Raw genomic sequence first — 14,642 nt, 5'->3', positions numbered from 1 at the left:
CCTTGCTTCTCTCAGGGACTGTTATCCTTTGGGCCTGGAGGATTGCCCCCTTAAGTTATGACCATCCCTCGTGGACTCCCATCTCCTCTACCTTCTGGGCCCTTAGTGCCTCCCCCACTAGTCTCCTAAGCTCATTGAAGTTGACCCTTCTGAAGTCAAGGGCTTTAGCCTTGGTGTGAGCCCTAGACATCCTGCGTTGGATAATGAAATCCAGCAGGTGATGATCGCTATTGCCCAGGTGGTCAAGGACCTCCAGTCCTCTCACCAGGTCATCCCCCGTGGCCAGGACCAGGTCCAGAAAGCCATTACCCCTAGTGGGGCTGGCTAGCTATATCTAGCTAGCTATTCAATATCTTCCCTGGCATTCACCATTTTTGGTTTAAAGATGCCAGAGGAAACATGTCCAAACATTCTGTTCAGTAGCCATTAATATATTTATCATCCATGAATTTATCCAGTCGTTTTTGAACCTAGCTATGCCACTGGCCTCCACCACCTTCTGTGATAATAAATTCCATAAGTTAACTGTGCATTGCATAAAAAGTACTTTCTCTTGCTAGTTTTAATCCTGTCACCTACTAATTTCAGTGAGTGTCCCCTAGTTCTAGTATTTTAAGACTTGATGTACATAAGTTCCATGTTCACTTGGTCCACAGTCTTCATGATTTTGTAGACCTCTCATATCCCCCCTCAGCCTTCTCCTTTCCAAACTGAAGAGTTCTAGCCATATTAGTCTCTCCTGGTATGGTTCCATGCCACTGATCATTTTGGTTGCCCTTCTCTATACCTCTTCTAATTCTACCACTCCTTTTTGAGATGCAGGGACCAGAATTCCATGCAGTATTCAGAATGTGGGTGTACCATGGATTTGTATAGTGGCACAATGATGTTCTCCATTTTGTTTTCAACACCCTTCTTAATCATGCCATTGTAAATTCAGAGGTTATTAAAATTTATTGTCTGAAAGAAAATATCTGTTATTTCTTGATAGAAAATATCTATCAATTCTTAGGAGGTTGTATGGATATGTCTGGAACCTCCAAAGAATGTATGCCCTTGGCTTGCCATCTAAAACCTACTGAAAACGTAAGTCAAGGCTTGAAAATCAGGATTTTGTTCCCACTGCTTGTATGTCATTAAGATGCAGAATAATGGTTCTGTTGAATGTGTACCACGTTATACTCTCTTTCATTACAACTGGTCAGACCACAAGACAGTGTCCTCTTGCTTCTAGCTGTCAGCCATATGGCTCTCCTAGTGCCTCATGTAGCTTTTAGGCTGTTTTATTTGACAGCTGTAAAATCACTTTTAGTCGCAATATGTAACAGTAGCTCTTGTACCATACAGGGACCTCCTGGCCCTGAAGGGGAGCCTGGCCTGCCAGGAGAACCAGGTGAAAAGGTATGTGGTGGACTTATTTTCTTCTGTGCCCTTAAAATACTTCACTCATTTTAGTAAAACCAGATCAAGTGTTAATTTGGCTTCTCAAGAAATTAAGCAATAATAAAAAGAAAATGAAACTTCCAAGAAAAATTATCCATCCTCTTCATCAATAACATAACTAGGAAAGGACAAGGGGGATTCTAACCACAGGCACCAGTTTGGGGAGCCCAGGCCCTGGCAGCCACAGCCAGGCAGTGTGCAGGGAAGCTGCCCTGGCCCTGGCCCTGGCCCCGACCCCAGCAAGGCAGTACGCAGGGAACCTGCCACAGACCTAGCCTCAGCAAGATAGTGTAAAGGGAGACAGCCCTGGCAGCAGCAGCTGTCAGGTAAGAGCATCCCATGCTTTCTTCAACGACTGTTGTCCTCCCCTCTAGCTGTCAGGTGCTTGGCACAGCATCCTCATTGAGCCCTTCCTGTCTCTGCTCAGGGTGCAAAAATCACTAGTTCCACCTCTGCTCTTCATCACTGTTGCCATTAGTAATGTTTGTCATCATTAGAGATGTTGCTCCCAGCAGCTGACTGTTTTAATTTCCACATGGTATATTCCAGGGAGACATCGGACCTGCTGGTAAGGCTGGTGAACCTGGAGAACAAGGTTTAAGGGTGAGTGACAAATATGAACCTATTTCCTAAAGGGAAAGTGTGTTGAATTTCAGAAATGTCTTTGTGTACTGAGATATAATAACCTTTGTGTACCAGAGCAATTTAATCAGGAGTCTCTGATATTTTTAAAGAGAAGTTTTGTGTTTTGTAACATTGTAACAGATTAGTGGTCTGAGCATGTAAGTAGGAGCCAAGAACTCCTGACAGTCAAGCTTAACTTTGAAGGTGTCACCTTTGCCAACTCAGGGCATGTCTACAAAGCACAGTGTTGTGCAACCCAGCACCAAACAAGCTGGTTCAGATATCAGACCGGTATAGGTGAGTTAACCTAGCCTGTCCCCCAAGCTAGCTTTCAGCAGGGTTACCCTTTGTGAATTACTTTACTAATGCATTTATATTGCTTCCAGTGCCTGGGTTCAAGTATCTTGGTATGGCACTGCACTGGGCTGCTTAAAACACACACTTATTTATTCTCTGTATCCTCATCGCTGCCCAACAATTCACCAACTTTTCTAGGGTGAGGACTATGTCAAATTCTTTGAAAGTAGATTACTAAAGTGACCATATGTCCTAGTTTAGCCAGGACAGTTCCATATTTCAGAGGCCATTCCTGGCTGACTCTTGGGAATTATAATGGACATCCCAGAAATGCAGGGGCACAGGGTGCAGTCTGGCTGAGAGTCAGAGTGGCATAGAGTGCATTGCAGGCAGGCACCACTGCCTGCCCAGTATGCCACCCCGCCCCCATTGACTTCTGAGAGTGCAAGGAGGGGGGAAAGCAATGTCCCAGATGAATATCCCAGATGTTCCAGATTTCCTAATGGTGAGCCGGACCTAACCAAAATAGTGAGTTTGCTGTTTTAATAGAAAATGCACTGAAACACATATCAACAATAGCAATAGTTTTCCTAATCAACATAAACTGAAATATGTAATGTAAATTTAAGTTGCAGATTGTTCTGTAGGGAATGGGTCTGAAGAGAGAGCTGCTTTAATTAGCCAGGAACTGGAAAACCAACCTAGCTTCTGTTAGAAGATGAAAAATTACTAAAATGAATCAAATGTTTGATTCTCTTCCTGTTGTAACAATTTTATTGTTATTTTCTCACCTTTCATCTTTTGAGTGTAGTCCTACTTCGGTTAGCCTTTTCTTCCCACTTTGGGTTAGTTTCTCTCAATGACTAAAGATTTTTCTCTGCAAGCATATCAAATGGTTTACTTGGATCAGGCCAGCTCTTTGCATCAGTTAGTTCTGATTTCCCAGGCCTGAGTTCCCTTTTTTCTTTCTTTCTTGATCTTTGGGGTTTTTCATAGCTGGAATCAGAACTGTGGAGAGTTTAGGATAACATTGTTATAACAAATTTTCTCTAGAAAGATTGTTTGCAATGATAAACTAGACACTTCCTAATTTCACTTTTAGATTATGGTTGCATGTTTCATTATTTCTTCACTACTACTTCCACTTCCCTCACAAAATCGCATTTGAGGTAGGTTCCAAGATTCTGCTAATTCTGTGAGAAGAGTTAGTTCCAGGCAGTGGTCAATATTAAATAGTAAACACTTGTTGGACCACCATGTCATACTGCAGTTATTTTCTACATTGTGGTGCACCTGCTGTTTGCTGTGCATTCAAAATATGATTTTTGAGTGTTCTGTTTCTTTGAGGATCAAATTCTTAGGTAATGGACACATGATTGGGTTAACCCACAAAGTCAAGCTGTCCTGATTAAACCAAGATGCAAACAATGACACTAAGGATAGAAGTTATGTAGCCTGATGTACCCCTGCCCCAATGGTGGCCAATTTACTTGTGGACCAATTAGGGACCATTTTCTCATGTTGTCTAAAGCTGTCTTTCAAATGCACAACCTGCTTGCTTGGGTATAACTGGCACAATTAGATTCTCTCCAGGCTTCTGCCTCAAGTTGTGCTTATGCATTACTGTATCTTTTAGCCTCAAAGAGCTAACTACTAGGGCTGTGTGAAACAGCACCGTTTTGTTTCAACTTCCGTTTCACCATTTTGAAGGGACAGCGTTTCGTTTTGTTGTTTTGTTTCAAAGCACTCTTCCATTTTGTTTTATCGAAACTGTTTCGCTGTTTCAACACATTTCGACATTTCACCTATAGGCTAAAATGGGGAATCATGAAAATGCCTATAACTTTGTCATTTCTTACCTGATTTGGATGAAAATTGCAGGGACTGTAGCCCCTTCTGAGGGCATGAAGCCTGACATGGTTCAAGGAGATAGGTGCCGGGGGTTTTGAGAAACTGCACCTCAAACAGTTGAAAGCAAAACTTGTATCACTTGCCGGCAGCAGCAGCCTCCTGTCATCCCACATGCAGATCTGGGGGCCTGCAGCCCCAGGAGGGCTGTGGGGCTGTGCCAGACTCCTCCTGGGGTTGTGGTCCCCCAGATCTGTGTCTGGGATGACAGGAGGCTGCCCCTGGGACTGGTGCTGGGCAGGCTAGTGCTACCGCTAGCCCCAGGCAGCAACCGGAACCTCCTTTCATACTGCATGGAGATTTGGGGTCCTGCGCACCCCAGGAGGCCCACACTTCATGGTAGCATTGGGAGGGCAGGTGAAGGAAGCTACAGAAAATTTTGGGGTGGAAGCAGCCCCCCTTTCATTGCTGCAACCTGCCACAAGCTCTGGTGAGAGCCCAGTGCCACCCCTGCTGCAGCCCTGGGAGCAGCGGGTGCCGCCTGCCTGCAGCCGCTGGGCTGCACTGTGCCTGAGGGTTCGGGGCATGATACAGCCCAGTGGTTACAAGCAGGTGGCATCTGTCGCTCCTGGGGCTGCAGCAGGGGTGGCACCAGGCTCTTCCCAGCACTCGGTGGCAGCACTTGGAGGGCAAGCTGAGCTCCGTGGGGCTGGTGGAGCCACTCATAGTGCAGTCCTGGCTTTCCCTCCCCTCCTGCCACTGGGCTGCACTCCAAGCAGCTCTGCCAGCCCCACAGAACTGAGCCTGATGGCGGGAGGTGGGGGAGAGCCAGGGCTGCACTCAGAACTAGGACTGTGCTCAGAGCAGCTCTGCCACTGGCTATCCCACCGCTGGGCTGAGCTCTGTAGGGAAGACCCCGGCACAGCTCCCCAGCACGCAGCCCTCCCATTGCAGCTGGTGCCGGTGGCCCCCCAGGAAGAGCTGGGGGAAGTGATCAGAGACCTGGGGGAACAATCAGGGATCTGGGGAATCCAATGGGGAACTGGGGGAATGTTCAGGGACCTGAACATTCCCCCAGCTCCTGGTTCACTTCCCCCAGCTCTCTGATTGCTCCCCCTGCTCTTCCCGGGGGGGCATAGCCCCCCAGATCTGCACGCTGCAGTTTCAGTGGCAGCCTGCTGAAACCCCACACACAGATTGGGGACTAACACCCCCCTGGAAGAGCTGGGGAAATGATCAGAGTGCTGGAGAATCAAACAGGGAGCTAGATGTCAGTATCACAAAGCAGTCCTTGCCCCCTCTCCCTCTCCTCAGTTTCTGTTTAGCTGCAGCAAGCCCAGCTTCGAAACTCAAAAATTAACAAAACTTTCAAAACATTTTGAGTGCTCTTGTTTCATTTTTAAGCCTTTTGTTTTGTTTCGATTTCGCTGTTTCGAGCTCAAAATGTGTTGAAACAGCTTTGAAACGAAACACCCGTTGAAATTTCGCACAGCCCTACTAACTACTGTGGTATCCAAAATATCATGGTGTGGTTACTGTTGTTAAGTGGTGAGTTTTCATGGTAAGTGTTGGTTGTGATGCTGAGGTACAACTGATCAGCCTTTGAGATTTTACTTTTTCAGATTTACAGGGTTCTGATTTATTCCCAACATAAAATCTGTCTGAAAAATTCAGTCAATAACAGTAACGCAGACAGAAAGTTTGTGTTCTTTAAAGGCAACTCTGTTCCCTTAGAAGGAACTTCTTCAGATACTTAAGAGAGAGCCATAACTTTTTTTTAATTTCTGCTCACAATTAGGGTGGACCAGGACCTCCAGGAGAAGATGGTACTCAAGGGATAGATGGCTCAAAGGTAGTCTTCATTATTCATAATAGATGGTATAGTGATATAGCTAAAAACCAAAATCTAGTGCTGTTTCATAAACCTAATGTAAAATTATCAAAGATTAGCTATTACCTAGCCATTCATGGACTCCAGTGTGCCTTCCAGGCATGGTACTGAACTGGAGGTAATGCAAAGTTGGATCACCCTAGTAATAAGTCTGCTCCCTGAACCTAAGCCTGCAGCAGGGGAAGCCCCGCACTGGAGCCAGCTGCTTCCCTCACTCCCCATTGTGCAGGTACTGCACTCCGCTGGGAGTGGAGGGAGCCCTGCCCCCTGCTTCTGTACAGAGTCCAGTGCAGGGCTTCCCCTCTTTGAGTGCAGAGCTACAGGTGCAGCACAGAGCAGTGATAGAGGCAGCCAGTGCTGTGCTGGGGGTGAGGAGTGCATCCCTGCGTAGCCTGCCCAGCTGCTTTTATCCCTGCAGCTCCCCGCCATGCCAGCAGTGCCAGCCACGAGTACCTTGACCTCCAAGTCTGCTGCTGCTGCCAAGAAGTGGGGGCTGCATGCCTTGGGGAGTGTGTGGGGGTCCCTACACCCCCACCCTCCCTCACACCCCACACAAATACCGTGCCAAGCTGAGCTCGGCACTCCTGCTGCCCCTTTGTGGGGAGGAGGAGGAGGGGGAAGAGTTTCCCCCAGCATGGAACAGAGCCCCCCCAAGAAGTCCCCATCTAGCACCTCACAGAGTCCCCCCTCCTCACCCTGGCCCCATTAAGGTGAGGGGGGCTGGGAGAAGGGTTAATTCCTCCCTCCATCCCTTCTCTGCAGCTGGGGTCTGCCAGCTCCAGGGGCCACCACTGCAGCCCCCTCCCCTTTGCTCCCCAGCAGACAGGCTGACCACAGCTGCAGCGGGGGAAGAGGGGATGGAGGGAAGAATTAACCCCCTCCCTGCCCACTTTGCCTTAACAGGGCCGTGCTGGCCACTGTCTCTGCTAGGGTCAGTCCCTGGGGTGGGGTCAGCCCTGGGCTTCCAACTAAATATGAGATTATTTGAAATACAGACCCTGCTCTGGCTAGAGACCAGAAGACTGGGGTCAGACCTGGGGCTGGAGCAGAGAGCCCCACCCAACCCAGAGAGCATGCCGGGATGCTGGGGGTGTCTGGTTTATCTTAAATCAGCAAGGGGTCTGGGACAGACATTGCATAAACTGGTTTGATCCAAATCAGCTAAGTCTGATGCTACATTCAACCAGGTTTATCTCAAACCAGTTTTGGCCATTTTGAAACTGGTTTGTGTGCACTGAATGTCTGTTCTGTTACAGGTTTTAACCAGTTTCTGATCACTTAAACTGGCTTATGTGTAATGTCTGTTCCTAGCCGAAAAGGGCAATTTGAACAGAATAAAAAAATATTGATGCAAGCTTACAGTCTGATCCAAAACAAACTGAAGTTACTAGAAAGACTCTTCTTGGCTTTAATATTCTCTAGATCAGGCCTGGGGGTAAGCAGAGTGAAAAGGAACTTGAGCGACATATTGCAGAATAAATGAACAGTTCCTTTGGGGCTTACTTTTTATTTCTGTAAATCTATAGGGTGATTCTGGAGACCAAGGACAAGCTGGAGAGGATGGTGAAAAAGGAGAAACAGGAATACCAGGAATTACAGGTTCCCCTGGTGAACCTGGTATAATGGGCACTCCAGTGAGTATTACAGCTAAGTTGAGAGTTACTTCTTACAAACAAAAAAGAACTTTGAATGAGCTCATTTCCCAGCCCTGCAGCTTTTCAATGTTTAATGCATCTATAAGAAGAGAACTGTGTCATTCATTTCTTAAACACAAAACCTCTTTGAGATTTTGATTCCTCAATGTTTCTCCCTTATGTTTATGGTTGTCCACCTGAGTTCATGTACTGCACAGCTTGAAGACTCCTACTTCAAATATGTCCTCAGTTAAAGTTCAGTTACTGGCCTCAGTCTCAGCCTTCATTTGGATACTGTCATCAAGTTCAATGTATTAAGTAATTTTAAGGAACTAACAAAATATATAATTTGCAATAAATTCCACCTTATGGTCTTTCATTGTTTTCTGTGGCATCTATCCCTTACCTGGATCCCTTGTTTATAGTCATCCTTGACAGTCTAAAAGAGCTCTGCAAAAGAGCTCAGACCTGAAGAAGAATGTCTTGCATTCAGAAGCTTGTCTAACTTTAACCGATTATACAGATGGTCCATTAAAAGATATCACCCAAATAAATTCTTGCCTCTGCAAAAGAGTGTAATGCATGCAAGAGGTGAGAGCCTGGAGATTGAAATGTGTCCTATTTACCCACAAAATTGCACCAGAGATACCGGCAGTACGGGATTTCCCAGTGTTGTGTGTGGGATCTGGAGCTTTCCCCATTTAGGCTACTGAATCCAGAGCAGGTTGGAATTATCTGAAAATTATTATCACATGATGGCTATTGAGGTGCCTATATGAAGCCAGCTGGTGATTCTAATCCAGTTGCTCGTGGTATGAAGCCTGTCTCAGGGCATGGACACATGTATGTTAGGGGTGTGCGAAATGGGCCATATTTGAATTGGTTTAGTATTCAGCCCAAATCAGGGACAGTGATTCAATTGGTTGATTCGGATCACCATCCCAATTAAATTTGATTGAATCTGAAACTAAAGATTCAATGCTGATTCGGAAAATCAGTGATTCGGCCCTAGATATAAATTTAAATGTTTTTTCTACATACCTCAAGATACCAGGTGTGGCTTGTAAATGCTGCAATGATGGGGAGGATGGAGAGTCCCACAGGAGTGCAGAGGTCTCCCCCTGCGTGCTCAGCAGTGGACCTGGAAGCAAACCAAAAGCACTTCGGGTCCACCTCTGAGTGTGTGGGGAACCCCCACTCCCCCCCCCCCGCACCCTCTCTGGCTTGGCAGTTGGCCATGGGGAGACCCCAGGTGCCCCCCCAGACTCAGGAGGCACCAGTTGCCAAGCGAGGGGGTGGGAAGGGTCCCTGCATGCTCCACAGCAGGCCCGGGTCCACTGCCAAGCGCGCAGGGGACTCCCCCATGCTCCCACAGGACTCTCCACCCACCCCCAGCATCCCAGCATTCACGAGCTTCCTGGTACCTTGAGGTATGTAGAAAAAACATTTAAAGCTGTGTCTGTCTGAATCATCGAATCTCTCCAAATCAATTTGGAGGGTTCCAGTTCAATTCGGAAAGATTAAAGGATCTCCAGATTTGATTCGGAGATTCAGCTTCCGAATAGGGCCAAATCTCCACTGAATCGAATCGGCAACCAAAGCTTCGCACAGCCCTAATGTACATTTGGACATGTTTCAAAAGGGCAACAGCTGTTACTTCCTAATTGTTAGGTATGGACAAGCCAGGATGGATATCAAAGTAGTAAAAACCACTCCAACTTTAACACTGCTTCATCCAACATCACCTAGAGGAGCTAAGGTGTGAACGGGTGTTTGGCTATCTCCTTCTTCTTGAGGCAGTCCTCCTGAGTTGTCAGCAAGGTTACATGGAGTGATGTTGGCTGCCCTCCATTCTGAAAGTAGTTGAGACCTAGAGTAGACTGTTAGGCATCTACCAAATACATGATTACTGCATTTCTTGTTGTTAATTTCATGGAAAACAGCAACAAATATTTTTATAGGAGACTTGCTGTTTACCTAGTTATGCCCATTTGGACCTCTGTTAACCTTATCATTATGCCTCCATCAATGAGAAATAGTTCTGTATTTGTATAAGGAGAAATAAGTCTTAAATAAAAGTGAAATGGGCCTTTGTTTTTTATTCTTAACTGGAAAATATCCAATTTGAAAACCATTAACAAAAGATACAAAATATTTAGAGTTTTACTTGTGATTTATGCATTGAAAGCTATTTTTATTTTTGATACAACCTTTGTTTAAAATGTTTTCATTCCTTTTAAACATTTTTTCTATGCTATGCCTTGCTAACTCCACTCCAGAGCCAGTCCCAGTGCTAGGTGCTAATGAAAATAATTAAATAAACATTCCATGAGATCACATATTCCCCTACCTGACTAAAATGGAATTGCAAATGTTAAGAGATGGACTCTTGGGTTCACAAACAGCTTGTGCCAAGAAGCCCAAAAGTAGCATTGGTATCCGCTGCTGACATATTTTTTTCTTGCAGAAGAAAGCAGCTTCTAGCTTAAAAGTCAGTCTTACAAGGGTAGAAGCAAGCATAAAATGCATAAAATAAAAAATGGAGGCAGTAAAGTATAGTGAATGCAAATCTTAGCTTATTTGCATTGCTATCATATAGTGCCTAGTAGGTACCTGAGTATTTTGGGGATTGTTCATTCCCAGATGAAGCACTTTACACACCTCTCATTGTTGAACTTCATCTGGCTCCTATCCACCCAATCTGCCAGCCTGTCTAGGTCTGTCTGTATCTGCAGTCTATCTTCACTCCCCTATAACTTGGTGTCATCTGCAAACTTGGCCAGTGAGCTCTTCACTCCCACATCCAAATCATTGATAAAGATGTCGAAAAGAACTGGACCAAGCAGCGACCCCTGCGAGACACCACTGGCCACTTCTCGCCAGAACAACACAGATCCATTCATTGGAACTCCCTGGGTCCTACCCCACAGCCAGCTTTGTATCCACCTAACTGTTGAGCAGTTAAGCCCTCAATCCTCCTATTTTCCTGTGAGAACATCATGGGATACCAGATCAAAGGCCTTTTGGAAGTCAAGGTATACAATGTAGGCATACCAATGTGGCATCTTTGTAGGCATCATGGCAAAGGAGAATTAGAAGGAACACAATCCAAGTGTTCAGTCCTGTCCAAGTAGCTTTCCACGTGTTTCCAGCAGGCAGGAAGCACAAGAAAAATCTAGGTAAAGGATAATGTTAGCTGGTATTATTGTGTGGTGGAGCACCTTTGGGTGTACTTGCCGCTCGAGGGCTTTCACAGGCTTTGAGGGGAGCCTGCTTTGGCGGAGTAGCAGGGGAAACCTCCCCCAGGAACTATATTAAGGGGGGTGGATGTAGCAGGGCACTGTTGGTGCCTATCACTTTAAGAGTGGAGCAAAGCAGCCAGCAGGTGTTTGATTGCGGTAGCCATTTTAGATCTCTGGCCACCTATATAAACAGAGCAGTTCCCTGCTGGCAGGTGAGGCAGTAACATCACCTGGCTGCAAGGCTGCATGCAACATCCTGGAGGTAAGGGCAGGAGCTGTAGGGGATGGTTTGGGGGCTCCTGGTCCTGGGCATGACCTAAAACTGCACCCTGCCAGGAGTGGGTGGCCTGGTGAGACTCTCAGTAGAAAGGTGGGTTGGGGCACCTTAACCCCAGTGTTCATCTTCGGGTGTATCATCTAACATCAAAGATAGTTGGGGCCAAGCACGGCTGCAGCTGCCTGAGTCCTGTGGGGTGCAAGACCCCAAGGAGAGGTAGTTGGGGCTAGGCATGGCTACGGCCACCTGAGCCCACCAGGGAAGGAAGCCCCACAGCCCCAGTGAGGGGGCGGTGTGGAGCCCCAGTGAGGGAGCAAAGATGAGGGGCCCCAGTGGGGGGAGAAAACCAGAGGGCTGGGAGCCCAGTAGGTCTGAAAGTATAGAGTTGCCCCGGGAGGGGCCAGGACAAGCTTGGACCCGGTTGGGTAATTGGCTGGCCACTACCTGGTAAGGGTTGTGGGAGAGACCCAAAACATGGTACATCTGCTACCCAAGATATGAGCTAGCTAAAGCCTATTGGCCAAAGAGGCCCACTAAAAGAGGGAGCAAGGCATTATAAGTTGTCGATGTCTATAAGAGACCCTGTGAGATGAAGTGGAGTGTGTGAGGCCCTAGTGAGAGGAGGACGGTATGAATGTGCGTCTGTGGCCTGATAACAAGGGCTAAGGCCAGGAGCACTATCAACCGGATGCCATATGCAAGACTTGGGCTGCAGTGTAGGGGAGGAATGGAGCTGCAGATAGCGCCCCCTGGCATCGGGGAAGAAATGGGCAGCCTCCTGCCTTAATTAACAATATAATTAATTACAACAAGGCATGGCAGGAGAGACAGGTAGGCAGTGTGCTCAGAGGCAGGTGGGGAAACCAGCACTGTGGCTGGTCAGGGAGTTCTCACTGCCATACATTGGCCCATTTAAGGCAGGAGTTAATCACTCAGTAATGTATGAAAAATGATCAAGTAAAGATAGGCCCTGAAAGTCCTGAGAGTAAAGACAAGCAGTTTGTTTGATGTGATGGAGAGGTGAGCCCAAGGAAGGGGTGTAAAAGAAGTACATTTAAATCTATCTGAAAATAGGATTACACTTTAACACTTCAGTAAAAGTCTGATCCAAGCATTACACTGCCGTAAGGAGCTACAGATAGCTAAAATAGGGCATCAAAATAGCTTATTCAAGTACGTCAGTCAAATTATAGCTCCTTTAAAAAAAAAAAAAAAAAAAAAAAAAAAAAAAAAAAAAAAAAAAAAAAAAAAAAAAAAAAAAAAAAAAAAAAAAAATCATCTCTTACCTGGCAAGAGTGTCAGATGATGGAGATTGTGACAAATGGTGAATATTCTCCTATGCAATTTTGTGCCCAGAAACTAAAATTTACTTGTTCAATCTACTTTTTTAGAAATTAAATGCAACTAAAACTGGCTTTTTAGAGCATAGATATCTTCCTTTACCAAAAAAAATTGTATTCTCATGATATTTTCCTCCCTTAAAACTTCCTGTTCAGTGAAGCATGGCTTCTAAGTAAACATAGATTTGGAGGGCAAGCTGTCAAAGAATGCATGTAGTGTCTTCAAGCACTGTGTCCTCTGAAGGGCTACTAGGCATGATCTGCATCCCTCAAGGATTCTTTTGGCACCTATAATTTGGAACCAAATGAAAGAAAATACGCTGTGCCGTCCATGCTGTGCCCTCCAGCTATTAAAGAACCAAATAAGTTTAACTTGTGTTCCAGCAGTAGCACACTGTTGAAGAATCTGGAACTTTAAATGTCCTATGTTTGCACTGCTTAAAAATATTGAAATAGTCCCCCATCTAGTGCAGCTTCAGCATATATTAATATTATATAATTTGATTGACAGCAAAGTCCTGTTGTGCCTCAGTAAGCTAGACCAATTTAACGATTACAGCTAGGGACAGAAGTTACACAAAACCGGTTTAAGTGATCAGAAACTGGTTTAAACCTGTAACAGAATAGAAGTTCAGTGTACATAAAACAGTTTCAAAAAGGCTGTAACTGGTTTAAGACCAACCTGGTTGAATGTAAATGATTAACTGATTTAGGTCAAACCAGTTTATGAAACTTCTATCCCAGACCCCTTCCTGGTTCAAATTAAATCAGAGTCTCCCAGCATCCCAGCATGTTACCACCCTGGGAGGGGGGTTAAACTTCCCTTCCCCTGAGTATGGAGCTGCCCTGCCTGCTTGCTTAGTGCTGACTGCAACTGTGGTCTCCAAATCCCAGAGGTACCTGGAAGCAAGAAGAGGAAATGATGAGCAACCCTGCAGAGTCCTGCTTCTGTGAGTCCGGACTTCAAATCCCAGATACCTCTGGAGCAGCAGAAAGAGGAAGCGAACACACAGTCCATGCTGGCTACATGCCAGAAAGCCATGCTCTAGAGCCCCCTGGGGTTCTGGCTTGAGCCACTGCAGGCATGTGGCTGCATTTTCTGAATCAAAAGTTAATGTCTGTTCATTTGCTTATTGATTCAATCTTTGCAGCTTAGACTAACCTGCAAAGATTGAATCAATTCAGCCTCAGGCTTTTTGATTGAATCAATTCAGCCTCAGGCTTTTTACTAGATTGGCTGTACTCAACATACCTGTCTGGAGGATGTGGTTTAGCTGAAGATTCTTCATTTGCTCATCTACATCTTTCAAAGGCCATCACAATACACTGTTTCCTTCCCTGTATGCACTTCCTAAAATTCTCTTAGTGTTTGGAGCAGTGATTTCCAAAGGGTGTGCCATGAGATTGGGAACAGTGTGCCATGAAAAATTATAGTTTTCTTTTTTCCTTTTTGTGTGCTAAGCTGTGGGGCATAGCATGTGTTCAGGGCAGAGCACAGAGTAGAGCATGGCAAGGCCACGTCTGCAGGGTGCAACAGTGGCAATTTGCAAATGTCTCATCCCGGCACAGCTCCCCAGTGGCTGGAAGCTGCATGCATATCACAGCTGGGGGCTTGGAGAAGCAGCAGTGGCACCAGGACTGGACACCTGTAAAATGCCCCTGCCAGCCTGCATTCTGGGCTGCACATCTAAACACTCAACACCTTGCTTTGCTGTGCATGCTCTGCACACATGCTGTGCCCCCTCACTGGACAGGTAAGGGCCCATCCACCCAGCTCCATTCCCTTCCTTCCCCTTCCCTTCCCTTCTTAGGTCCAGCCAATCACAGGCAGCCAGGAGCTGCACTAAGCTCCATGGAGCCCTCCCCAAAAATGTTCTGTTTTATACTTTGTTAAACTAAAAACTAAATTATACATACAATAATTATACATACAAATGTTTTATATGTAATGTATTGGAAAAATTGCTATTCAATTTTGCATGTTATTTTAAAGTGTGTGTGTGTGTGTGTGTGTACGCGTGCGTGCATGCCCATGCACACACTCTT

At 45.9% G+C, this 14,642-nt stretch overlaps 1 protein-coding gene across 1 annotated transcript in view; it reads left to right on the top strand.

Annotated features, from left to right (window-relative positions):
• Positions 1–14,642, top strand: part of COL24A1 (collagen type XXIV alpha 1 chain) — an 88,351-nt gene that overhangs the window by 22,428 nt on the left and 51,281 nt on the right. Inside the window, exons 7-10 of the mRNA XM_014524810.2 lie at positions 1,348–1,401; positions 1,993–2,046; positions 6,011–6,064; positions 7,630–7,737. Of these exons, the coding sequence (XP_014380296.1) occupies positions 1,348–1,401; positions 1,993–2,046; positions 6,011–6,064; positions 7,630–7,737 (270 nt within the window). The remainder of the gene's footprint in view (positions 1–1,347; positions 1,402–1,992; positions 2,047–6,010; positions 6,065–7,629; positions 7,738–14,642) is intronic.

This window comes from Alligator sinensis, unplaced genomic scaffold, assembly GCF_000455745.1.
Source record: "Alligator sinensis unplaced genomic scaffold, ASM45574v1 scaffold32_2, whole genome shotgun sequence".
NCBI classification, from domain to species: domain Eukaryota; kingdom Metazoa; phylum Chordata; order Crocodylia; family Alligatoridae; genus Alligator; species Alligator sinensis.
Note: the sequence above shows the minus strand (reverse complement) of the source record. Positions and strands in the feature narration are given on the sequence as shown.